This window comes from Sphaerodactylus townsendi, linkage group LG01 (genome assembly GCF_021028975.2).
Source record: "Sphaerodactylus townsendi isolate TG3544 linkage group LG01, MPM_Stown_v2.3, whole genome shotgun sequence".
Taxonomy (NCBI): Eukaryota; Metazoa; Chordata; class Lepidosauria; order Squamata; family Sphaerodactylidae; genus Sphaerodactylus; species Sphaerodactylus townsendi.
Genome location: NC_059425.1, coordinates 129,566,137 through 129,591,639, shown reverse-complemented (window position 1 = coordinate 129,591,639; position 25,503 = coordinate 129,566,137). Strand labels below are relative to the sequence as shown.

The 25,503-nt window shown below is 72.8% G+C and overlaps 1 protein-coding gene across 1 annotated transcript; it reads right to left on the bottom strand.

Annotated features, from left to right (window-relative positions):
• Positions 1–19,319: 19,319 nt before the first annotated feature.
• Positions 19,320–20,429, bottom strand: LOC125431299 (basic proline-rich protein-like; the record flags this gene model as incomplete). Its single annotated transcript, XM_048494066.1, has 1 exon — positions 19,320–20,429. A coding segment is annotated over one exon (1,110 nt), but the record flags the coding sequence as incomplete, so codon positions are not given.
• Positions 20,430–25,503: the final 5,074 nt, after the last annotated feature.

Sequence of the window (25,503 nt, the reverse complement as noted above, 5' to 3'; positions counted from 1 at the left end):
AGATTGGCTATCAACTATGCTCTGAGTTTGTTACATCTGATGTACTTATTTCTGTTATCACGTTACAAGGGCAGTGCATTAATTGTGCTTAATGATCTATTGTTTCAAGTCCAACACCTGCGTCTTCTGCCGAGAGCCTGGGTGTGGTCCTGGAGTCCTTCCTATCTATTGAGGCCCAGGTCACACATACGGCTTTCTTCCATCTTCACCAGGCTAAGCAGTTGGCCCTTTATCTGTCCCACGTTGACCTTGTCACAGTGACCCATGCAGAGACGTAGCTGGGCAAAACTGCGCCTGGTGCGCAGTGTGTTTTTTCTCTCCCCCCCGCAGTGCCCCCAAGGTGTCCTGGGAACTGTAGTTTGTCAGGCCATTTTGGAGCCTGAACTGTAAATAGGCTGTTTTTTTCAGCCTGAAAAAGTACTAGAAAAAGAAAATGAACTAAGGTAAATGTGGGAAGGGGTGGGGGGGCTGTGCGGGGGGTGCAAGGAAAAGGGGGAGGCCCCGGGGAGCAATTTATTTGTTTGATTTGTTTTAATCAAACGCAGCCCCCCCGGCTCCTTGCTGTTCTGCCACTGGACCCAGTCTTGCTGCTCTGCCACTGGACCCAGTCTATGCTGGCCTGCCCTTGAGACTGCTCTGGAAACTGCAACTGGTACAGAAAGCAGCAGCAAGGGTACTCACCAGAACACTGGCGAGGGAACATATAAGACCAGTTTTCTACCAGCTGCACTCGTTGCCAGTTGAATCCCAGATCATTTTCAAGTTTTTGTATTGACCTTCAAGGATGTGAGCAATCTGGGACAATTGTATCTGAAGGATCTCCCCATACTGCCCATGAAGGACCCTTCTGTCCTTCAGGAGTTATCTCCTGGTGATCCATGGCCCCAAAGATATTTGGCTGGTTTCCACCAGAGCCAGGGTCTTTGAGGTCCTGGCTCCTACTTGGTGGAACACATTGCCCGCAGATGTCAGAACTCTGTGAGAGCTTAACAGCTTCCGCAGATCTTGTAAAATTGTTATGTCGGGCATATAATTGAAGCCAGACTTCTTGTACAGTTTGTTGGCCCCAACACTATACATCTTCTCCTATCTGCCCAATAAGGTATAGGACTAGGCAGAATGTGATTTGTATGGGCAAATGTGAATTATTTAAATCACCATTAGGGTTCTAGTTATTGTAGCTGAGATTGATTTTATTGTATTGTATGTATGTTTTAATTATATCTGTATTTTAACCATGTATGTTAGCCACCCTGAGCCTGGCTCTGGCCAGGCAGGGTGGGATATTAAAACAAATCAAATAAATAAATAATCTGCAATAATTGTAATGTGATGATTACTAAGTTGCTTGAACTTCTCTGTGAAATGTCAAATGACTTAAAATTCAGAGTTGTTTTGCAACAATGTTCATGTGACTTTTATGAATGTGTGCCTGTCCTAGCATGATGGGGTAAAACTTTCTGAAGATTCGACAATGCCTGTTTGCATACCACATGAAATGTATCTCATTATAAGCTATGTTCATTGTAAAAAGGACATTTGCATTTTGTTTTGACTTTTTGAAGTTATTCATGTTAGTAACATTTTGACCTGCTTGTTGTACATTTGCATTTTTGTGAAGCTTTAAAAGATATCTGTTCAACACAACCCAAAGTGGGGACTACATGAGACAGAATTATACAGTGAACCCAATATATGATGTTGAAGTGGATTTGTGTACAACCCAGTTCTTGGGTAACTTCTTCCATACTGTGGTTGGGTACGGAAGTATTCAATGAGTCCATGTTCCCATGCGTATGCCCTTAGAACAGGGCTTTCCCAACCTAGCAAAGCTCTTTCGGAATTTTGAGGGAAGGTATCCCCCCAAATTGTTGCTGTGGGGGTCGGTCTCTATCACAGCATTTCTGTCATGGATGTTCCAAGCAAATGTCATGGTGTTCCAAGCAAATCACCATCCTGTAACAGAGGCTGATGCTTTTGAATTGATTGCAGCTCGCTAATGCAAAGTCTGTTCTTCTTGGACTGTTTTAAAGCATCTCCTGAGTCAGAGGACAGTCAGAACCAACCTTTTATTTTGAAAAACCTTCACTGATAGAGGAGGTCTTCTCTCTATGTAGCCACAGGGAGGGGCTTTCAAGCCCAGAGTTATAGGAAAGTTTGAGTCTGTGGCCAATCTTGAGAGCTGTGATACACATATTTGCAATCAGCCCAGTGCTTTACTCACAATCCAGAGGCTAGAAACTAATCCAAAGCTTCTTGGTTTGTTTTTGTTTCATTCAGGATGAATGGTGTCAGGAAACATATTAGAAAGGTATCATTGTATCCCCTGACACTATGCTGGGAGTCATTGCCTTTGAGACAAGTCTGGGCGTCCCTATTGTAAAGAGCACAGGATTATCATGCCTCAATTTGGCACTTAATTTGACAAAATATCAAACTAAATTTGTGAGGATAGCAGTGTGCAGCCCTTTAACAATTTTTTTCCTGATTCCATAGTAGTTGTATGGAACAACAGTTTATTTCAACCATTTCACTCTTGTTAGTATCCCTTGCTTCTGCTAGTTAAAAATAGTAGGGTGCTTACATGCTGAAACAGTTGGGATTACAGGACCCCAGTACAGAGACACCCCAAATACTGGTTACTGTTAGTAATTGTAAGTAATTACCATTAGTAGGTTAGTAATTGTTTGCCTTTGGCAGTTTCTCCATGTAATATGTTTGTGGCCTGGGCTATAGAAATGGGCAAAACTGCATTCTTGATTTTCATCATTACTACTACCTCTTCTTCCTATGTAGACAGCAGGACTAGTTAGCCTTCGAGAGCTAGATAATAACATGAGATTGGGCAACACTTCATTATGACAATGCCTTGATAGGGAAAGATGTACAAATTTTATCTTTATGCCCCTGCAGTCACAGAAGACTAGTACTTGCCAATGATTTTTCAAGCTGCTGTGAATAGAAGTACCAGTAACCACTAAACACAACCTGAGTGCTTCAGTGATTGTTGCAAGTGGCTAGTAAAAATGTGCCATTGGATTGTGATCAGCAGTGCTGATTCTGTAAAATTAGGTCAGATTTTGAGAGGGAGGGCAAGAAGGGTTGCATCAGTTCTTGACTCTCTTGCAAGGACATACGTAAGGGGGGGTTCGTGGGTTCAAACCCCCTCATTGCATGTCTGAAGCTCCCACCCCTGTTTGTGGGTTTTTTGGTCTGCATCTTTTTGGCTAGCAGCACCAAATTTTCAGGATATTGTCAGGTGACACTCCTGATGATACCTGCCAAGTTTGGTGAAGTTTGGTTCAGGGGGTCCAAAGTTATGGACCCCCAAAAGGGGTTCCCCCATTCCCCATTGTTTCCAATGGGAGCTAATAGTAGATGCGGCTACCCTTTTGAGGGTCCATATCTTTGGACCCCCTGAATCAAACTTCATTAAACCTAGGTTGTATCATCAGGATAGTCTCCAAGGGGTCCAAAGTTGGTCCAAGGGGTCCAAAGTTATGGACTCCCAAAAAGGGTGCCCCATTCCCCATTGTTTCCAATGGGAGCTAATAGAAGATGGGGGCTACACCTTTCAGGGTCCATAACTTTGGGCCCCCTGAACCAAACTTCACCAAACCTGGTTAGTATCATCAGGAAAGTCTCCTAAAGATACCCTGGAAGTTTAGTGCTGCTAGCTTAACAATTGTACCCCTGACAGCAGGCATCCCCCAAATTTCCCCAGATTCTTCTTTTAAATCCACTCCCTTCGGCATGGATTTAAAGGGAGAATCTGAAGTTTCCAGTTTAAACATTGAAAGTGATGCTGTTTCAGGGTGTGGGATAATCCACCCCAAAACAGCATCACTTTCAATGTTATTTTAACTGGGGACCCCAGATTCTCCCTTTAAGATGGATTTAAAAGAGACTCTGGGCTCCCTAATTTAAACACCATTGAAAGTGATGATGTTTGGGGGTGGATTCCAGTATCACAGCAGCTGCCCACGGGGTGGGGCGGGGTGGGGCGGATACCTCAGATTTTGCACCGGGCTCCATTTTCCCTAGCTACCCCTCTGCCTGTAAGGGAGGGAGAAGGGACTGCTGGCTGCCAGCTGGGAGCCCAGCCAGTGAGGGGGCGGGGCAGGAGAGTCTGCCATCCCTGGCCTCTGAGAGCAGCTTTTATAAGCACTGAGGCTGGGGACGGGGCTTGGGGAGGCATGGCCATGCCCCTAGGGGTGGGTGGGGGTATGACTTCACCCCGAACCCCCCCATAAAAAATCTATACCTACGTCATTGCTCACTTGGCCCTGTCTTACATGCCCAGGGAAATGTCAATCATCGCTTTGTGGTCAGGAAGGAATTTTTCCTCCACTCCTGTTTGGCCAGGCATCTTGGAGGTTTTTTCTGTCATCTTCTGGGCATAAAGCAGGGGTCACTCCTCTCTCTCTCTCTCTCTCTCTCTCTCCCTCTCCCTCTCCCTCTCCCTCTCCCTCTGTGTGTGTGTGTGTGTGTGTGTGTGGGTGTGTGTGGGTGGGTGGGTGGGTGGGTGGGGGGAGGTAGTTGTAAATTTTCTGATTATTCGGAGGGTTGGGTTCGATGACCCTGGAGGTTCCCTGCAACTCTATGGTTCCATGTAATTTTTTTCTCCTTGTGAGAGGCAGCAAATTGCTACTCTATCACTACCCCAGAGCCAATTTGTTTTACTTAAGTATTTCTGAGCCACAGGGTAGAATTTCTGAAAAGACTGAATACTTGTTTGATATTTTAGGTCTAATGCTGTGGGGAAGTCTGGAAAGTTGGCCGCCTTGACTGACCAGTGCCTTGCCCTTGTGCTGAGATTTTATAGATAGATGAATGCTGCTGCTTCCTTTCATGAACTACTTGATAATGTGAAGGACTTAAAGCAAGTAAATATGAGACTCCTCACTGGACTCTTCTTTGTGCATCTGTGACTTGCTGCAAATTATTGTAGGAATGCATGAGTGAGCCACTGCCTCATTAATATGTGGACTAGCTGTGGTCTACTTTATCATATAGAACCCCCATGGCCATAACACAAAGATTCAATCTCTTCTTCTTTCTATTGTATATTTTATTGAGATTCTATAACTGCAGTCATGAATGTGTCAAATGTGTAAAAAGGCCTGCCAATATTCACTGCCCCCCTCCCTAACTTTATGATTGATTCCTTTGGCAAATAGAGACAACTGCATTCCACGTTATACCATAGGTTTTTTTTATCAGCAACAAGCCTTTATACAGAGTAATGTGAAGTCAAGGACAACATATGCTTGGAAAGAAAAATAAACGTGTAACTTTCAGTATTAACAAGCTGATATTTAAGGCGGAGAATGAATGTAAAAAAACAAACAAAACTCAGAGCAAACGTCAGTGTATCCTCCTTGCTGCAGAAGCCCATGCAAGGTTGTACAAACCGTCTCCTTCCCAGTGGACTCACTACGACCATTACAATTTTGCATAGCCTTCTGTTCTGTTGAAGACAGATGGAGATTTTATTAAATCAGGCCTTAAACATACAGAGATGATTTTTGCTAACAGCAGGCTATGTGTCTAGAGGAGACTGAAATATTTATCTGCTAATATTAAAGTCACTATTACAGTATACAGTGACAACTTGGAAGCAGATGCTTCTTTAAAACCTGTGGGAAAATAAAGGGTAAAGGTATAGCAAATATTGCAGTGGAAATGCTCGCATTTGTAAATGGCCTAAACAAGTGTGCCTTGTGTGCTTCCAGGAAATGCTTCAGAGATGAAAAAATAAGTTGACAATTTGTCTTTCCGCTGTTTTAACAGTTGTGGGGTGTGTGTTTTTCATCTTCTCTCTTTTTAAGTTTCAGTGTTGTTAGGTATGATGCACAGAAGCAGGGTGAGAAAGCGATTTCATGCTCTATTTATTCAGATGAAGTTTGGAGATTTTCTGATGAATACTGTCATGTAAACCCAAACAGAAACCCCAAGTATTACAATGGTAAACAAAAAAAGTGTCTCTTCCAGTTACAGATTTTGTCACAAGTTTCACAAAATTGTTTAACTTGCTTTCTGAATGTAGCTGCCTGGCAGTACTGATATAAACATCAACAGCAATGGCTGCATGGTTTAATCAGGCTGAATGAAACCTCCATAGCACTAATCTCTAAAGCACTATCTGCCCCTATTTGGTTAGGGATCAGCATATATGCTTCCATACTGCAATGGTTTCTTTGGGTCACTATCCACTCACCATAAGCCGCGGGGTCACCTCTTTAAAATGGGGGGGGGGGGGGTGGGGGGGGGGGGCGGTGGGGGGGGGGGGGGGTGGGGGGGGGGGGGGGTGGGGGGGGGGGGGGGTGGGGGGGGGGGGGGGTGGGGGGGGGGGGGGGTGGGGGGGGGGGGGGGTGGGGGGGGGGGGGGGTGGGGGGGGGGGGGGGTGGGGGGGGGGGGGGGTGGGGGGGGGGGGGGGTGGGGGGGGGGGGGGGTGGGGGGGGGGGGGGGTGGGGGGGGGGGGGGGTGGGGGGGGGGGGGGGTGGGGGGGGGGGGGGGTGGGGGGGGGGGGGGGTGGGGGGGGGGGGGGGTGGGGGGGGGGGGGGGTGGGGGGGGGGGGGGGTGGGGGGGGGGGGGGGTGGGGGGGGGGGGGGGTGGGGGGGGGGGGGGGTGGGGGGGGGGGGGGGTGGGGGGGGGGGGGGGTGGGGGGGGGGGGGGGTGGGGGGGGGGGGGGGTGGGGGGGGGGGGGGGTGGGGGGGGGGGGGGGTGGGGGGGGGGGGGGGTGGGGGGGGGGGGGGGTGGGGGGGGGGGGGGGTGGGGGGGGGGGGGGGTGGGGGGGGGGGGGGGTGGGGGGGGGGGGGGGTGGGGGGGGGGGGGGGTGGGGGGGGGGGGGGGTGGGGGGGGGGGGGGGTGGGGGGGGGGGGGGGTGGGGGGGGGGGGGGGTGGGGGGGGGGGGGGGTGGGGGGGGGGGGGGGTGGGGGGGGGGGGGGGTGGGGGGGGGGGGGGGTGGGGGGGGGGGGGGGTGGGGGGGGGGGGGGGTGGGGGGGGGGGGGGGTGGGGGGGGGGGGGGGTGGGGGGGGGGGGGGGTGGGGGGGGGGGGGGGTGGGGGGGGGGGGGGGTGGGGGGGGGGGGGGGTGGGGGGGGGGGGGGGTGGGGGGGGGGGGGGGTGGGGGGGGGGGGGGGTGGGGGGGGGGGGGGGTGGGGGGGGGGGGGGGTGGGGGGGGGGGGGGGTGGGGGGGGGGGGGGGTGGGGGGGGGGGGGGGTGGGGGGGGGGGGGGGTGGGGGGGGGGGGGGGTGGGGGGGGGGGGGGGTGGGGGGGGGGGGGGGTGGGGGGGGGGGGGGGTGGGGGGGGGGGGGGGTGGGGGGGGGGGGGGGTGGGGGGGGGGGGGGGTGGGGGGGGGGGGGGGTGGGGGGGGGGGGGGGTGGGGGGGGGGGGGGGTGGGGGGGGGGGGGGGTGGGGGGGGGGGGGGGTGGGGGGGGGGGGGGGTGGGGGGGGGGGGGGGTGGGGGGGGGGGGGGGTGGGGGGGGGGGGGGGTGGGGGGGGGGGGGGGTGGGGGGGGGGGGGGGTGGGGGGGGGGGGGGGTGGGGGGGGGGGGGGGTGGGGGGGGGGGGGGGTGGGGGGGGGGGGGGGTGGGGGGGGGGGGGGGTGGGGGGGGGGGGGGGTGGGGGGGGGGGGGGGTGGGGGGGGGGGGGGGTGGGGGGGGGGGGGGGTGGGGGGGGGGGGGGGTGGGGGGGGGGGGGGGTGGGGGGGGGGGGGGGTGGGGGGGGGGGGGGGTGGGGGGGGGGGGGGGTGGGGGGGGGGGGGGGTGGGGGGGGGGGGGGGTGGGGGGGGGGGGGGGTGGGGGGGGGGGGGGGTGGGGGGGGGGGGGGGTGGGGGGGGGGGGGGGTGGGGGGGGGGGGGGGTGGGGGGGGGGGGGGGTGGGGGGGGGGGGGGGTGGGGGGGGGGGGGGGTGGGGGGGGGGGGGGGTGGGGGGGGGGGGGGGTGGGGGGGGGGGGGGGTGGGGGGGGGGGGGGGTGGGGGGGGGGGGGGGTGGGGGGGGGGGGGGGTGGGGGGGGGGGGGGGTGGGGGGGGGGGGGGGTGGGGGGGGGGGGGGGTGGGGGGGGGGGGGGGTGGGGGGGGGGGGGGGTGGGGGGGGGGGGGGGTGGGGGGGGGGGGGGGTGGGGGGGGGGGGGGGTGGGGGGGGGGGGGGGTGGGGGGGGGGGGGGGTGGGGGGGGGGGGGGGTGGGGGGGGGGGGGGGTGGGGGGGGGGGGGGGTGGGGGGGGGGGGGGGTGGGGGGGGGGGGGGGTGGGGGGGGGGGGGGGTGGGGGGGGGGGGGGGTGGGGGGGGGGGGGGGTGGGGGGGGGGGGGGGTGGGGGGGGGGGGGGGTGGGGGGGGGGGGGGGTGGGGGGGGGGGGGGGTGGGGGGGGGGGGGGGTGGGGGGGGGGGGGGGTGGGGGGGGGGGGGGGTGGGGGGGGGGGGGGGTGGGGGGGGGGGGGGGTGGGGGGGGGGGGGGGTGGGGGGGGGGGGGGGTGGGGGGGGGGGGGGGTGGGGGGGGGGGGGGGTGGGGGGGGGGGGGGGTGGGGGGGGGGGGGGGTGGGGGGGGGGGGGGGTGGGGGGGGGGGGGGGTGGGGGGGGGGGGGGGTGGGGGGGGGGGGGGGTGGGGGGGGGGGGGGGTGGGGGGGGGGGGGGGTGGGGGGGGGGGGGGGTGGGGGGGGGGGGGGGTGGGGGGGGGGGGGGGTGGGGGGGGGGGGGGGTGGGGGGGGGGGGGGGTGGGGGGGGGGGGGGGTGGGGGGGGGGGGGGGTGGGGGGGGGGGGGGGTGGGGGGGGGGGGGGGTGGGGGGGGGGGGGGGTGGGGGGGGGGGGGGGTGGGGGGGGGGGGGGGTGGGGGGGGGGGGGGGTGGGGGGGGGGGGGGGTGGGGGGGGGGGGGGGTGGGGGGGGGGGGGGGTGGGGGGGGGGGGGGGTGGGGGGGGGGGGGGGTGGGGGGGGGGGGGGGTGGGGGGGGGGGGGGGTGGGGGGGGGGGGGGGTGGGGGGGGGGGGGGGTGGGGGGGGGGGGGGGTGGGGGGGGGGGGGGGTGGGGGGGGGGGGGGGTGGGGGGGGGGGGGGGTGGGGGGGGGGGGGGGTGGGGGGGGGGGGGGGTGGGGGGGGGGGGGGGTGGGGGGGGGGGGGGGTGGGGGGGGGGGGGGGTGGGGGGGGGGGGGGGTGGGGGGGGGGGGGGGTGGGGGGGGGGGGGGGTGGGGGGGGGGGGGGGTGGGGGGGGGGGGGGGTGGGGGGGGGGGGGGGTGGGGGGGGGGGGGGGTGGGGGGGGGGGGGGGTGGGGGGGGGGGGGGGTGGGGGGGGGGGGGGGTGGGGGGGGGGGGGGGTGGGGGGGGGGGGGGGTGGGGGGGGGGGGGGGTGGGGGGGGGGGGGGGTGGGGGGGGGGGGGGGTGGGGGGGGGGGGGGGTGGGGGGGGGGGGGGGTGGGGGGGGGGGGGGGTGGGGGGGGGGGGGGGTGGGGGGGGGGGGGGGTGGGGGGGGGGGGGGGTGGGGGGGGGGGGGGGTGGGGGGGGGGGGGGGTGGGGGGGGGGGGGGGTGGGGGGGGGGGGGGGTGGGGGGGGGGGGGGGTGGGGGGGGGGGGGGGTGGGGGGGGGGGGGGGTGGGGGGGGGGGGGGGTGGGGGGGGGGGGGGGTGGGGGGGGGGGGGGGTGGGGGGGGGGGGGGGTGGGGGGGGGGGGGGGTGGGGGGGGGGGGGGGTGGGGGGGGGGGGGGGTGGGGGGGGGGGGGGGTGGGGGGGGGGGGGGGTGGGGGGGGGGGGGGGTGGGGGGGGGGGGGGGTGGGGGGGGGGGGGGGTGGGGGGGGGGGGGGGTGGGGGGGGGGGGGGGTGGGGGGGGGGGGGGGTGGGGGGGGGGGGGGGTGGGGGGGGGGGGGGGTGGGGGGGGGGGGGGGTGGGGGGGGGGGGGGGTGGGGGGGGGGGGGGGTGGGGGGGGGGGGGGGTGGGGGGGGGGGGGGGTGGGGGGGGGGGGGGGTGGGGGGGGGGGGGGGTGGGGGGGGGGGGGGGTGGGGGGGGGGGGGGGTGGGGGGGGGGGGGGGTGGGGGGGGGGGGGGGTGGGGGGGGGGGGGGGTGGGGGGGGGGGGGGGTGGGGGGGGGGGGGGGTGGGGGGGGGGGGGGGTGGGGGGGGGGGGGGGTGGGGGGGGGGGGGGGTGGGGGGGGGGGGGGGTGGGGGGGGGGGGGGGTGGGGGGGGGGGGGGGTGGGGGGGGGGGGGGGTGGGGGGGGGGGGGGGTGGGGGGGGGGGGGGGTGGGGGGGGGGGGGGGTGGGGGGGGGGGGGGGTGGGGGGGGGGGGGGGTGGGGGGGGGGGGGGGTGGGGGGGGGGGGGGGTGGGGGGGGGGGGGGGTGGGGGGGGGGGGGGGTGGGGGGGGGGGGGGGTGGGGGGGGGGGGGGGTGGGGGGGGGGGGGGGTGGGGGGGGGGGGGGGTGGGGGGGGGGGGGGGTGGGGGGGGGGGGGGGTGGGGGGGGGGGGGGGTGGGGGGGGGGGGGGGTGGGGGGGGGGGGGGGTGGGGGGGGGGGGGGGTGGGGGGGGGGGGGGGTGGGGGGGGGGGGGGGTGGGGGGGGGGGGGGGTGGGGGGGGGGGGGGGTGGGGGGGGGGGGGGGTGGGGGGGGGGGGGGGTGGGGGGGGGGGGGGGTGGGGGGGGGGGGGGGTGGGGGGGGGGGGGGGTGGGGGGGGGGGGGGGTGGGGGGGGGGGGGGGTGGGGGGGGGGGGGGGTGGGGGGGGGGGGGGGTGGGGGGGGGGGGGGGTGGGGGGGGGGGGGGGTGGGGGGGGGGGGGGGTGGGGGGGGGGGGGGGTGGGGGGGGGGGGGGGTGGGGGGGGGGGGGGGTGGGGGGGGGGGGGGGTGGGGGGGGGGGGGGGTGGGGGGGGGGGGGGGTGGGGGGGGGGGGGGGTGGGGGGGGGGGGGGGTGGGGGGGGGGGGGGGTGGGGGGGGGGGGGGGTGGGGGGGGGGGGGGGTGGGGGGGGGGGGGGGTGGGGGGGGGGGGGGGTGGGGGGGGGGGGGGGTGGGGGGGGGGGGGGGTGGGGGGGGGGGGGGGTGGGGGGGGGGGGGGGTGGGGGGGGGGGGGGGTGGGGGGGGGGGGGGGTGGGGGGGGGGGGGGGTGGGGGGGGGGGGGGGTGGGGGGGGGGGGGGGTGGGGGGGGGGGGGGGTGGGGGGGGGGGGGGGTGGGGGGGGGGGGGGGTGGGGGGGGGGGGGGGTGGGGGGGGGGGGGGGTGGGGGGGGGGGGGGGTGGGGGGGGGGGGGGGTGGGGGGGGGGGGGGGTGGGGGGGGGGGGGGGTGGGGGGGGGGGGGGGTGGGGGGGGGGGGGGGTGGGGGGGGGGGGGGGTGGGGGGGGGGGGGGGTGGGGGGGGGGGGGGGTGGGGGGGGGGGGGGGTGGGGGGGGGGGGGGGTGGGGGGGGGGGGGGGTGGGGGGGGGGGGGGGTGGGGGGGGGGGGGGGTGGGGGGGGGGGGGGGTGGGGGGGGGGGGGGGTGGGGGGGGGGGGGGGTGGGGGGGGGGGGGGGTGGGGGGGGGGGGGGGTGGGGGGGGGGGGGGGTGGGGGGGGGGGGGGGTGGGGGGGGGGGGGGGTGGGGGGGGGGGGGGGTGGGGGGGGGGGGGGGTGGGGGGGGGGGGGGGTGGGGGGGGGGGGGGGTGGGGGGGGGGGGGGGTGGGGGGGGGGGGGGGTGGGGGGGGGGGGGGGTGGGGGGGGGGGGGGGTGGGGGGGGGGGGGGGTGGGGGGGGGGGGGGGTGGGGGGGGGGGGGGGTGGGGGGGGGGGGGGGTGGGGGGGGGGGGGGGTGGGGGGGGGGGGGGGTGGGGGGGGGGGGGGGTGGGGGGGGGGGGGGGTGGGGGGGGGGGGGGGTGGGGGGGGGGGGGGGTGGGGGGGGGGGGGGGTGGGGGGGGGGGGGGGTGGGGGGGGGGGGGGGTGGGGGGGGGGGGGGGTGGGGGGGGGGGGGGGTGGGGGGGGGGGGGGGTGGGGGGGGGGGGGGGTGGGGGGGGGGGGGGGTGGGGGGGGGGGGGGGTGGGGGGGGGGGGGGGTGGGGGGGGGGGGGGGTGGGGGGGGGGGGGGGTGGGGGGGGGGGGGGGTGGGGGGGGGGGGGGGTGGGGGGGGGGGGGGGTGGGGGGGGGGGGGGGTGGGGGGGGGGGGGGGTGGGGGGGGGGGGGGGTGGGGGGGGGGGGGGGTGGGGGGGGGGGGGGGTGGGGGGGGGGGGGGGTGGGGGGGGGGGGGGGTGGGGGGGGGGGGGGGTGGGGGGGGGGGGGGGTGGGGGGGGGGGGGGGTGGGGGGGGGGGGGGGTGGGGGGGGGGGGGGGTGGGGGGGGGGGGGGGTGGGGGGGGGGGGGGGTGGGGGGGGGGGGGGGTGGGGGGGGGGGGGGGTGGGGGGGGGGGGGGGTGGGGGGGGGGGGGGGTGGGGGGGGGGGGGGGTGGGGGGGGGGGGGGGTGGGGGGGGGGGGGGGTGGGGGGGGGGGGGGGTGGGGGGGGGGGGGGGTGGGGGGGGGGGGGGGTGGGGGGGGGGGGGGGTGGGGGGGGGGGGGGGTGGGGGGGGGGGGGGGTGGGGGGGGGGGGGGGTGGGGGGGGGGGGGGGTGGGGGGGGGGGGGGGTGGGGGGGGGGGGGGGTGGGGGGGGGGGGGGGTGGGGGGGGGGGGGGGTGGGGGGGGGGGGGGGTGGGGGGGGGGGGGGGTGGGGGGGGGGGGGGGTGGGGGGGGGGGGGGGTGGGGGGGGGGGGGGGTGGGGGGGGGGGGGGGTGGGGGGGGGGGGGGGTGGGGGGGGGGGGGGGTGGGGGGGGGGGGGGGTGGGGGGGGGGGGGGGTGGGGGGGGGGGGGGGTGGGGGGGGGGGGGGGTGGGGGGGGGGGGGGGTGGGGGGGGGGGGGGGTGGGGGGGGGGGGGGGTGGGGGGGGGGGGGGGTGGGGGGGGGGGGGGGTGGGGGGGGGGGGGGGTGGGGGGGGGGGGGGGTGGGGGGGGGGGGGGGTGGGGGGGGGGGGGGGTGGGGGGGGGGGGGGGTGGGGGGGGGGGGGGGTGGGGGGGGGGGGGGGTGGGGGGGGGGGGGGGTGGGGGGGGGGGGGGGTGGGGGGGGGGGGGGGTGGGGGGGGGGGGGGGTGGGGGGGGGGGGGGGTGGGGGGGGGGGGGGGTGGGGGGGGGGGGGGGTGGGGGGGGGGGGGGGTGGGGGGGGGGGGGGGTGGGGGGGGGGGGGGGTGGGGGGGGGGGGGGGTGGGGGGGGGGGGGGGTGGGGGGGGGGGGGGGTGGGGGGGGGGGGGGGTGGGGGGGGGGGGGGGTGGGGGGGGGGGGGGGTGGGGGGGGGGGGGGGTGGGGGGGGGGGGGGGTGGGGGGGGGGGGGGGTGGGGGGGGGGGGGGGTGGGGGGGGGGGGGGGTGGGGGGGGGGGGGGGTGGGGGGGGGGGGGGGTGGGGGGGGGGGGGGGTGGGGGGGGGGGGGGGTGGGGGGGGGGGGGGGTGGGGGGGGGGGGGGGTGGGGGGGGGGGGGGGTGGGGGGGGGGGGGGGTGGGGGGGGGGGGGGGTGGGGGGGGGGGGGGGTGGGGGGGGGGGGGGGTGGGGGGGGGGGGGGGTGGGGGGGGGGGGGGGTGGGGGGGGGGGGGGGTGGGGGGGGGGGGGGGTGGGGGGGGGGGGGGGTGGGGGGGGGGGGGGGTGGGGGGGGGGGGGGGTGGGGGGGGGGGGGGGTGGGGGGGGGGGGGGGTGGGGGGGGGGGGGGGTGGGGGGGGGGGGGGGTGGGGGGGGGGGGGGGTGGGGGGGGGGGGGGGTGGGGGGGGGGGGGGGTGGGGGGGGGGGGGGGTGGGGGGGGGGGGGGGTGGGGGGGGGGGGGGGTGGGGGGGGGGGGGGGTGGGGGGGGGGGGGGGTGGGGGGGGGGGGGGGTGGGGGGGGGGGGGGGTGGGGGGGGGGGGGGGTGGGGGGGGGGGGGGGTGGGGGGGGGGGGGGGTGGGGGGGGGGGGGGGTGGGGGGGGGGGGGGGTGGGGGGGGGGGGGGGTGGGGGGGGGGGGGGGTGGGGGGGGGGGGGGGTGGGGGGGGGGGGGGGTGGGGGGGGGGGGGGGTGGGGGGGGGGGGGGGTGGGGGGGGGGGGGGGTGGGGGGGGGGGGGGGTGGGGGGGGGGGGGGGTGGGGGGGGGGGGGGGTGGGGGGGGGGGGGGGTGGGGGGGGGGGGGGGTGGGGGGGGGGGGGGGTGGGGGGGGGGGGGGGTGGGGGGGGGGGGGGGTGGGGGGGGGGGGGGGTGGGGGGGGGGGGGGGTGGGGGGGGGGGGGGGTGGGGGGGGGGGGGGGTGGGGGGGGGGGGGGGTGGGGGGGGGGGGGGGTGGGGGGGGGGGGGGGTGGGGGGGGGGGGGGGTGGGGGGGGGGGGGGGTGGGGGGGGGGGGGGGTGGGGGGGGGGGGGGGTGGGGGGGGGGGGGGGTGGGGGGGGGGGGGGGTGGGGGGGGGGGGGGGTGGGGGGGGGGGGGGGTGGGGGGGGGGGGGGGTGGGGGGGGGGGGGGGTGGGGGGGGGGGGGGGTGGGGGGGGGGGGGGGTGGGGGGGGGGGGGGGTGGGGGGGGGGGGGGGTGGGGGGGGGGGGGGGTGGGGGGGGGGGGGGGTGGGGGGGGGGGGGGGTGGGGGGGGGGGGGGGTGGGGGGGGGGGGGGGTGGGGGGGGGGGGGGGTGGGGGGGGGGGGGGGTGGGGGGGGGGGGGGGTGGGGGGGGGGGGGGGTGGGGGGGGGGGGGGGTGGGGGGGGGGGGGGGTGGGGGGGGGGGGGGGTGGGGGGGGGGGGGGGTGGGGGGGGGGGGGGGTGGGGGGGGGGGGGGGTGGGGGGGGGGGGGGGTGGGGGGGGGGGGGGGTGGGGGGGGGGGGGGGTGGGGGGGGGGGGGGGTGGGGGGGGGGGGGGGTGGGGGGGGGGGGGGGTGGGGGGGGGGGGGGGTGGGGGGGGGGGGGGGTGGGGGGGGGGGGGGGTGGGGGGGGGGGGGGGTGGGGGGGGGGGGGGGTGGGGGGGGGGGGGGGTGGGGGGGGGGGGGGGTGGGGGGGGGGGGGGGTGGGGGGGGGGGGGGGTGGGGGGGGGGGGGGGTGGGGGGGGGGGGGGGTGGGGGGGGGGGGGGGTGGGGGGGGGGGGGGGTGGGGGGGGGGGGGGGTGGGGGGGGGGGGGGGTGGGGGGGGGGGGGGGTGGGGGGGGGGGGGGGTGGGGGGGGGGGGGGGTGGGGGGGGGGGGGGGTGGGGGGGGGGGGGGGTGGGGGGGGGGGGGGGTGGGGGGGGGGGGGGGTGGGGGGGGGGGGGGGTGGGGGGGGGGGGGGGTGGGGGGGGGGGGGGGTGGGGGGGGGGGGGGGTGGGGGGGGGGGGGGGTGGGGGGGGGGGGGGGTGGGGGGGGGGGGGGGTGGGGGGGGGGGGGGGTGGGGGGGGGGGGGGGTGGGGGGGGGGGGGGGTGGGGGGGGGGGGGGGTGGGGGGGGGGGGGGGTGGGGGGGGGGGGGGGTGGGGGGGGGGGGGGGTGGGGGGGGGGGGGGGTGGGGGGGGGGGGGGGTGGGGGGGGGGGGGGGTGGGGGGGGGGGGGGGTGGGGGGGGGGGGGGGTGGGGGGGGGGGGGGGTGGGGGGGGGGGGGGGTGGGGGGGGGGGGGGGTGGGGGGGGGGGGGGGTGGGGGGGGGGGGGGGTGGGGGGGGGGGGGGGTGGGGGGGGGGGGGGGTGGGGGGGGGGGGGGGTGGGGGGGGGGGGGGGTGGGGGGGGGGGGGGGTGGGGGGGGGGGGGGGTGGGGGGGGGGGGGGGTGGGGGGGGGGGGGGGTGGGGGGGGGGGGGGGTGGGGGGGGGGGGGGGTGGGGGGGGGGGGGGGTGGGGGGGGGGGGGGGTGGGGGGGGGGGGGGGTGGGGGGGGGGGGGGGTGGGGGGGGGGGGGGGTGGGGGGGGGGGGGGGTGGGGGGGGGGGGGGGTGGGGGGGGGGGGGGGTGGGGGGGGGGGGGGGTGGGGGGGGGGGGGGGTGGGGGGGGGGGGGGGTGGGGGGGGGGGGGGGTGGGGGGGGGGGGGGGTGGGGGGGGGGGGGGGTGGGGGGGGGGGGGGGTGGGGGGGGGGGGGGGTGGGGGGGGGGGGGGGTGGGGGGGGGGGGGGGTGGGGGGGGGGGGGGGTGGGGGGGGGGGGGGGTGGGGGGGGGGGGGGGTGGGGGGGGGGGGGGGTGGGGGGGGGGGGGGGTGGGGGGGGGGGGGGGTGGGGGGGGGGGGGGGTGGGGGGGGGGGGGGGTGGGGGGGGGGGGGGGTGGGGGGGGGGGGGGGTGGGGGGGGGGGGGGGTGGGGGGGGGGGGGGGTGGGGGGGGGGGGGGGTGGGGGGGGGGGGGGGTGGGGGGGGGGGGGGGTGGGGGGGGGGGGGGGTGGGGGGGGGGGGGGGTGGGGGGGGGGGGGGGTGGGGGGGGGGGGGGGTGGGGGGGGGGGGGGGTGGGGGGGGGGGGGGGTGGGGGGGGGGGGGGGTGGGGGGGGGGGGGGGTGGGGGGGGGGGGGGGTGGGGGGGGGGGGGGGTGGGGGGGGGGGGGGGTGGGGGGGGGGGGGGGTGGGGGGGGGGGGGGGTGGGGGGGGGGGGGGGTGGGGGGGGGGGGGGGTGGGGGGGGGGGGGGGTGGGGGGGGGGGGGGGTGGGGGGGGGGGGGGGTGGGGGGGGGGGGGGGTGGGGGGGGGGGGGGGTGGGGGGGGGGGGGGGTGGGGGGGGGGGGGGGTGGGGGGGGGGGGGGGTGGGGGGGGGGGGGGGTGGGGGGGGGGGGGGGTGGGGGGGGGGGGGGGTGGGGGGGGGGGGGGGTGGGGGGGGGGGGGGGTGGGGGGGGGGGGGGGTGGGGGGGGGGGGGGGTGGGGGGGGGGGGGGGTGGGGGGGGGGGGGGGTGGGGGGGGGGGGGGGTGGGGGGGGGGGGGGGTGGGGGGGGGGGGGGGTGGGGGGGGGGGGGGGTGGGGGGGGGGGGGGGTGGGGGGGGGGGGGGGTGGGGGGGGGGGGGGGTGGGGGGGGGGGGGGGTGGGGGGGGGGGGGGGTGGGGGGGGGGGGGGGTGGGGGGGGGGGGGGGTGGGGGGGGGGGGGGGTGGGGGGGGGGGGGGGTGGGGGGGGGGGGGGGTGGGGGGGGGGGGGGGTGGGGGGGGGGGGGGGTGGGGGGGGGGGGGGGTGGGGGGGGGGGGGGGTGGGGGGGGGGGGGGGTGGGGGGGGGGGGGGGTGGGGGGGGGGGGGGGTGGGGGGGGGGGGGGGTGGGGGGGGGGGGGGGTGGGGGGGGGGGGGGGTGGGGGGGGGGGGGGGTGGGGGGGGGGGGGGGTGGGGGGGGGGGGGGGTGGGGGGGGGGGGGGGTGGGGGGGGGGGGGGGTGGGGGGGGGGGGGGGTGGGGGGGGGGGGGGGTGGGGGGGGGGGGGGGTGGGGGGGGGGGGGGGTGGGGGGGGGGGGGGGTGGGGGGGGGGGGGGGTGGGGGGGGGGGGGGGTGGGGGGGGGGGGGGGTGGGGGGGGGGGGGGGTGGGGGGGGGGGGGGGTGGGGGGGGGGGGGGGTGGGGGGGGGGGGGGGTGGGGGGGGGGGGGGGTGGGGGGGGGGGGGGGTGGGGGGGGGGGGGGGTGGGGGGGGGGGGGGGTGGGGGGGGGGGGGGGTGGGGGGGGGGGGGGGTGGGGGGGGGGGGGGGTGGGGGGGGGGGGGGGTGGGGGGGGGGGGGGGTGGGGGGGGGGGGGGGTGGGGGGGGGGGGGGGTGGGGGGGGGGGGGGGTGGGGGGGGGGGGGGGTGGGGGGGGGGGGGGGTGGGGGGGGGGGGGGGTGGGGGGGGGGGGGGGTGGGGGGGGGGGGGGGTGGGGGGGGGGGGGGGTGGGGGGGGGGGGGGGTGGGGGGGGGGGGGGGTGGGGGGGGGGGGGGGTGGGGGGGGGGGGGGGTGGGGGGGGGGGGGGGTGGGGGGGGGGGGGGGTGGGGGGGGGGGGGGGTGGGGGGGGGGGGGGGTGGGGGGGGGGGGGGGTGGGGGGGGGGGGGGGTGGGGGGGGGGGGGGGTGGGGGGGGGGGGGGGTGGGGGGGGGGGGGGGTGGGGGGGGGGGGGGGTGGGGGGGGGGGGGGGTGGGGGGGGGGGGGGGTGGGGGGGGGGGGGGGTGGGGGGGGGGGGGGGTGGGGGGGGGGGGGGGTGGGGGGGGGGGGGGGTGGGGGGGGGGGGGGGTGGGGGGGGGGGGGGGTGGGGGGGGGGGGGGGTGGGGGGGGGGGGGGGTGGGGGGGGGGGGGGGTGGGGGGGGGGGGGGGTGGGGGGGGGGGGGGGTGGGGGGGGGGGGGGGTGGGGGGGGGGGGGGGTGGGGGGGGGGGGGGGTGGGGGGGGGGGGGGGTGGGGGGGGGGGGGGGTGGGGGGGGGGGGGGGTGGGGGGGGGGGGGGGTGGGGGGGGGGGGGGGTGGGGGGGGGGGGGGGTGGGGGGGGGGGGGGGTGGGGGGGGGGGGGGGTGGGGGGGGGGGGGGGTGGGGGGGGGGGGGGGTGGGGGGGGGGGGGGGTGGGGGGGGGGGGGGGTGGGGGGGGGGGGGGGTGGGGGGGGGGGGGGGTGGGGGGGGGGGGGGGTGGGGGGGGGGGGGGGTGGGGGGGGGGGGGGGTGGGGGGGGGGGGGGGTGGGGGGGGGGGGGGGTGGGGGGGGGGGGGGGTGGGGGGGGGGGGGGGTGGGGGGGGGGGGGGGTGGGGGGGGGGGGGGGTGGGGGGGGGGGGGGGTGGGGGGGGGGGGGGGTGGGGGGGGGGGGGGGTGGGGGGGGGGGGGGGTGGGGGGGGGGGGGGGTGGGGGGGGGGGGGGGTGGGGGGGGGGGGGGGTGGGGGGGGGGGGGGGTGGGGGGGGGGGGGGGTGGGGGGGGGGGGGGGTGGGGGGGGGGGGGGGTGGGGGGGGGGGGGGGTGGGGGGGGGGGGGGGTGGGGGGGGGGGGGGGTGGGGGGGGGGGGGGGTGGGGGGGGGGGGGGGTGGGGGGGGGGGGGGGTGGGGGGGGGGGGGGGTGGGGGGGGGGGGGGGTGGGGGGGGGGGGGGGTGGGGGGGGGGGGGGGTGGGGGGGGGGGGGGGTGGGGGGGGGGGGGGGTGGGGGGGGGGGGGGGTGGGGGGGGGGGGGGGTGGGGGGGGGGGGGGGTGGGGGGGGGGGGGGGTGGGGGGGGGGGGGGGTGGGGGGGGGGGGGGGTGGGGGGGGGGGGGGGTGGGGGGGGGGGGGGGTGGGGGGGGGGGGGGGTGGGGGGGGGGGGGGGTGGGGGGGGGGGGGGGTGGGGGGGGGGGGGGGTGGGGGGGGGGGGGGGTGGGGGGGGGGGGGGGTGGGGGGGGGGGGGGGTGGGGGGGGGGGGGGGTGGGGGGGGGGGGGGGTGGGGGGGGGGGGGGGTGGGGGGGGGGGGGGGTGGGGGGGGGGGGGGGTGGGGGGGGGGGGGGGTGGGGGGGGGGGGGGGTGGGGGGGGGGGGGGGTGGGGGGGGGGGGGGGTGGGGGGGGGGGGGGGTGGGGGGGGGGGGGGGTGGGGGGGGGGGGGGGTGGGGGGGGGGGGGGGTGGGGGGGGGGGGGGGTGGGGGGGGGGGGGGGTGGGGGGGGGGGGGGGTGGGGGGGGGGGGGGGTGGGGGGGGGGGGGGGTGGGGGGGGGGGGGGGTGGGGGGGGGGGGGGGTGGGGGGGGGGGGGGGTGGGGGGGGGGGGGGGTGGGGGGGGGGGGGGGTGGGGGGGGGGGGGGGTGGGGGGGGGGGGGGGTGGGGGGGGGGGGGGGTGGGGGGGGGGGGGGGTGGGGGGGGGGGGGGGTGGGGGGGGGGGGGGGTGGGGGGGGGGGGGGGTGGGGGGGGGGGGGGGTGGGGGGGGGGGGGGGTGGGGGGGGGGGGGGGTGGGGGGGGGGGGGGGTGGGGGGGGGGGGGGGTGGGGGGGGGGGGGGGTGGGGGGGGGGGGGGGTGGGGGGGGGGGGGGGTGGGGGGGGGGGGGGGTGGGGGGGGGGGGGGGTGGGGGGGGGGGGGGGTGGGGGGGGGGGGGGGTGGGGGGGGGGGGGGGTGGGGGGGGGGGGGGGTGGGGGGGGGGGGGGGTGGGGGGGGGGGGGGGTGGGGGGGGGGGGGGGTGGGGGGGGGGGGGGGTGGGGGGGGGGGGGGGTGGGGGGGGGGGGGGGTGGGGGGGGGGGGGGGTGGGGGGGGGGGGGGGTGGGGGGGGGGGGGGGTGGGGGGGGGGGGGGGTGGGGGGGGGGGGGGGTGGGGGGGGGGGGGGGTGGGGGGGGGGGGGGGTGGGGGGGGGGGGGGGTGGGGGGGGGGGGGGGTGGGGGGGGGGGGGGGTGGGGGGGGGGGGGGGTGGGGGGGGGGGGGGGTGGGGGGGGGGGGGGGTGGGGGGGGGGGGGGGTGGGGGGGGGGGGGGGTGGGGGGGGGGGGGGGTGGGGGGGGGGGGGGGTGGGGGGGGGGGGGGGTGGGGGGGGGGGGGGGTGGGGGGGGGGGGGGGTGGGGGGGGGGGGGGGTGGGGGGGGGGGGGGGTGGGGGGGGGGGGGGGTGGGGGGGGGGGGGGGTGGGGGGGGGGGGGGGTGGGGGGGGGGGGGGGTGGGGGGGGGGGGGGGTGGGGGGGGGGGGGGGTGGGGGGGGGGGGGGGTGGGGGGGGGGGGGGGTGGGGGGGGGGGGGGGTGGGGGGGGGGGGGGGTGGGGGGGGGGGGGGGTGGGGGGGGGGGGGGGTGGGGGGGGGGGGGGGTGGGGGGGGGGGGGGGTGGGGGGGGGGGGGGGTGGGGGGGGGGGGGGGTGGGGGGGGGGGGGGGTGGGGGGGGGGGGGGGTGGGGGGGGGGGGGGGTGGGGGGGGGGGGGGGTGGGGGGGGGGGGGGGTGGGGGGGGGGGGGGGTGGGGGGGGGGGGGGGTGGGGGGGGGGGGGGGTGGGGGGGGGGGGGGGTGGGGGGGGGGGGGGGTGGGGGGGGGGGGGGGTGGGGGGGGGGGGGGGTGGGGGGGGGGGGGGGTGGGGGGGGGGGGGGGTGGGGGGGGGGGGGGGTGGGGGGGGGGGGGGGTGGGGGGGGGGGGGGGTGGGGGGGGGGGGGGGTGGGGGGGGGGGGGGGTGGGGGGGGGGGGGGGTGGGGGGGGGGGGGGGTGGGGGGGGGGGGGGGTGGGGGGGGGGGGGGGTGGGGGGGGGGGGGGGTGGGGGGGGGGGGGGGTGGGGGGGGGGGGGGGTGGGGGGGGGGGGGGGTGGGGGGGGGGGGGGGAGGGGGGGGGGGGGGGAGGGGGGGGGGGGGGGAGGGGGGGGGGGGGGGTGGGGGGGGGGGGGGGAGGGGGGGGGGGGGGGGGGGGGGGGGGGGGGAGGGAGGGGGGGGGGGGGCGGGAGGGGGGGGGGGGGGGGGGGGCGGGGGAGGGGGGGGGGGGGGGGGGGGGGGGGGGGGGGGGGGGGGGGGGGAGGGGGAGGGGGGGGGGTGGGGGGGGGTGGGGGGGGGGGGGGGGGGGGGTGGGGGGGGGGTGTCCTCCTCGCCGCTTGCGCAAGTCAGAGCCCCGCCTTCACACACTGTCCTCCTCACCTCCAGGGTTGTACATATGACCGGAAAGCTTCCACTCCCACGCCGCCCGCACTCTTGGCGGCGTGGGGGCGGCAGGAGGCCGTGCGGAAACGGCCTCAGCTCTTCTGAAGCCAACTCTGCTTATATCCCTCCTTTCTCCTCAATGAGAACCCAAAGCAATTTCCTTCATAGTTCTGTGTTTCATTTTAACCTCACAACATTCTTGTGAAGTATGTTAGGCTGAGATTGTGTGATTGGTCCAATGCTACCCAGCAACTTTCATGGCAAAGTGAGGATTTGAATATGGGTCTCCCGGATCTGATTCTGACACTCTTTACCATTACATCACACTGGCTTTTTTTTTTTGACATAATACACATAAGCTGCTTCAGAGGGAATTTTTAGCCCATTGCAGAAAAAAAAAACCCTCCAAAAATCTTGTTATGGAAACCTGAACAGCATCACTTCCTTCTGAGTTCACCAAACTCTATTCTGCTTCTGGTAGCATTGTCAGTGACTGATCATTTCTTGTGACTGTAAGCTTCTGTAGACCAGAACTCACTTTAGCAGACATGTGGTCTCTCACACAGGAACACACATATGTGTAGATATACCATCCCATAATTAGTAAAAGAGAACATTTATCCCAGATGATGTAGACATTAGACGATTGAGGATTAAGACCATTTTGAGGAAAGTAGAGAAGAACTTGAAACTGAGGAAGAAGGACCGAAAACCATCCAAAGAGGAGCTGTGAGAAGAAGCAGTAAAGGAGGCAACAGTTAACCAGTTCTGATGCTGCTTATCAACTCCTCAACTTGAAACATCAGTGCATCTAAACAGCAAATGAAAGTTTTCTTATCTGCATTCTACTTGTAGCTGTAGGTAGCCCCTGTACTAGTCTTCAGGCTGAAAGACTCTGATGGGCTTAACAGCCCACTGACTGGTAGCTTGAGCTTGCTACTGTTAGCAAGTTGTGTTGGGCTTATCTTGTGTATAAATAAAATATTTTTGATCTTTTATTTTCTTCTCTTTGCTAAGTAAATTCTATTCTTTTATAAGCACTGTGAAGTAAATCTCAGTTGTCTGTTTAAACACTTGGGTTGTCCTGGCAATGGTTAGGGGACCAAACTGGTGACAGGCTACATTAACACTGGGACCATGACATTTTCCTTCCAGCCACCCAGACTCATTAGTGGAACCAGTATGCCAAAAGAGGCAAACAATGTAAGAGGTAGTTGTAGATATTTCACAATGTTATGAAGAGCAAAAGTGTTCACACACACACATGAGGTCCCATTAGTGTGAAATTGACACCAGCTGGCACAAGGATCTTCTGAGAGATTGAGGACACCCAGGAGGACAGGCCAGATGTCATGGAGTCCAGGGCAAGAAAAAGGGAAGAAGCTTGAATAACCAGTCAGCCAAGTGCAGCCAGGAATTCTGATAACTGCGGGAGGGTGGCTGCTTCGTATGGTGGCAGTACACCCATAATGCTTAGGAAATACACCAACATACCCATGATGCTTAGGCAGGACTGGGACTGCAGATCCAGTAAGGGGGCTTTCAAACAAAGTGGTCATTTCTGGGCATTGGGCCAGGAACCTGAGGGAGCTGTTCTAACCTCAGACTTTCTTGCCCTGCAGATGGTCATGGAACAAGATCGGGAATTAGGGTCATTTCTCCACAGCAAAATAATAATTGGTTAAATCTGTTATTTTTGAGTTTGAGTCTGCGTCTATTTTATTCTGTTTTTGTCCTTCACATGGGTGCCCATTTTCCATGAAGGAAATAATCCGTTTTCTTTCTGCCCCTTCACACGAACCCACTTTTTTTTTACAATGCAAATGCATTGGCGCAAACATCCAATTTCCCCTGCATTCTGACTGGCTGTACCACCACCACAATTCCCCTTCCGCCTGCTAAAGGAAGGCTTCTGATTGGTGGAGGATCAACAGCAACCCCCAGGAGCCCAATCAGGACACTCCCTCCCATTTGTACAGCATGGGAAAAAAGTTTAGGGGTTTGAAACCACAACACATGTAAACATGAAGCATGCAACCCCCCCTCCCTTAACACTGTGATATACAAAATAATACAACCTGTCCAAAAAGGGAGCAAATGCTGTACACATTTGGATGAAATGAAAGCTTATACCCCAAAAATCTTGTTGCTCTCCAAAATGTTCTTGGATTATAATCTAGATCTTCTGATAGTCACTTCATCATCTTGTTTTTCAAAGTCATGAATAATACCTGACTGCACCCTTCATCACAGGTGTGACATGTGTAGTATTTTGTATTTAGGTGCTTACACCCTAGCATAATTCTTATTCCATCCAAATTCCTTCTTTTTGTGACTTTTCTGCAGCAGTAATTCTCCACATTGACTGGTGTATCTTACAAAGATAGCGATTTAACAAAAGCACACTATCTTACTGAATTATGCACACATGCAGACCTCATCTTGCTTACTTCTCCATGAAATGTCAGAAGTACCTCCTACCGTGATATGTCTACGATTTCTGCAATACTGATTAAATTTCTATATAATACCAAATTGCTGAGTCCTGTGAACCATAAATTATAAAATATGCCTTATACTTCATAAGTCACTTTTAAAATGTGCCTTTTTTGGCCTAGTAGCATTGAATAATAATTTTATTTAAAGCATATCCCCTCTTTTAAATAGGAGAAACTAGCATTATTTTAAATATATTCCTTTTAATGAAATAAGTAAACAGAGTAATGCTGTCACCTATTACTGGGTTCCTAGTCACTTGAGGGAAGGAAATAATGTTGCTGCATTCTAATACAAATCCCCTGGCAAATGGAAGGGTAGAATATGAAGAATTTATATGGAACTGAGTCTCTCTACCTTAGATTCTATCTGCAGTGAAATATGCTCTGTAGAACAGAAGGCAGCAGCTGAGAGCATTTCAGTAGATATTGCTGCATGCTGGGAGATAGTGTTAAAAGGGCTTGTGGTCATTTCACACATGAATTGAGTATGTGTGGTTTCCCTATTCCAGGTGTTGCACATTTTAAAATCACATTCACTACTGCTGACCTTTTGGTCCCAAACACTGGGAAATTCATATGAACAATCCATTCTTGTTAATTTAAAGGCTAAGGTTGAAATCTACTGTGCCAAGATCTTTCTATTTTTCAATTAAGTGAAAATAGAAAGCACGGTTATTTATCATTAGTAATGAAGAACTAGACCAACACAACCTGAATCAGCCATGCAGTTTACTAACGTAAGACATTTGCATATAGTTATAAAACATGTAATTGTCTTAAGTCTTTAACTTTAAAGGCTTTTGTGACCCAGTGTAATTTTGCCTGAGGACACTTTGTCTCATCGTTTTCTTCCCCTTGTAATAATGTCTATGTTTGTGCATGGGGGAAGCAAATAGTAGGCTACTAGGCTTATTATAACTGGAAGGATGTGTCACTGGTGACCAAGATCAAGTTAATTCATGTCACAATACTCACTATTACTATGTATGGGTGGGAAAGTTGGTCAATGAAGAAAACTGACAGAAAGTTGATTCATTTGAAAGGTGGCGTTGGAGGAGAGGTTTGCAAATACCATGGACTGCCCAAGATACAGTGGGTCCTATATCAAATCAAGCTTGAACTTTCCCTAGAAGTTAAAATTACCAATCTGAGGATATTGCACTTTGGTCACATTATGAGAATTCAAGATTCACTGGAAACAACAATCATGGAAAAGTGGAAGGCAGCAGGAAAAAAAGAAGTTGCAAGATGAGAGGGATTGACTCTGTAAAGGAAGCCACATCCCAGGGGCGTAACAAGGCAGCCCTGGGAAAACTGTAGCCCTGGGCAAAACCTGAGTTGGATGCCCCCCCCCCCCATGGGCGGCCACTCCACCACGACCAAATTTTTTTTTGCACCAGGACATTGGTGCCTGCAGGGGGTGCATTTTTAGACATATTAGCACCAACATTTCAGCATATCATCAGGAGACTGTCCTTATGCTACTCCCCAAGTTTGGTGAGGTGTGGTTCAAGGAGTCCAAAGTTATGGACTCCCAAAGGGGGTGCCCCATCCCCAGCTGTTTTTCCAGCGAAGGATAGAGAGATGGGGGTTAAGCAGTTTTGAGGGTCCATAACTTTGGCCCCCCTGAACCAAACTGCACCAAACTTGGGGGGGGGTGCCATCATCTCCAGATGATACCCTGAAACTTAAAAGTC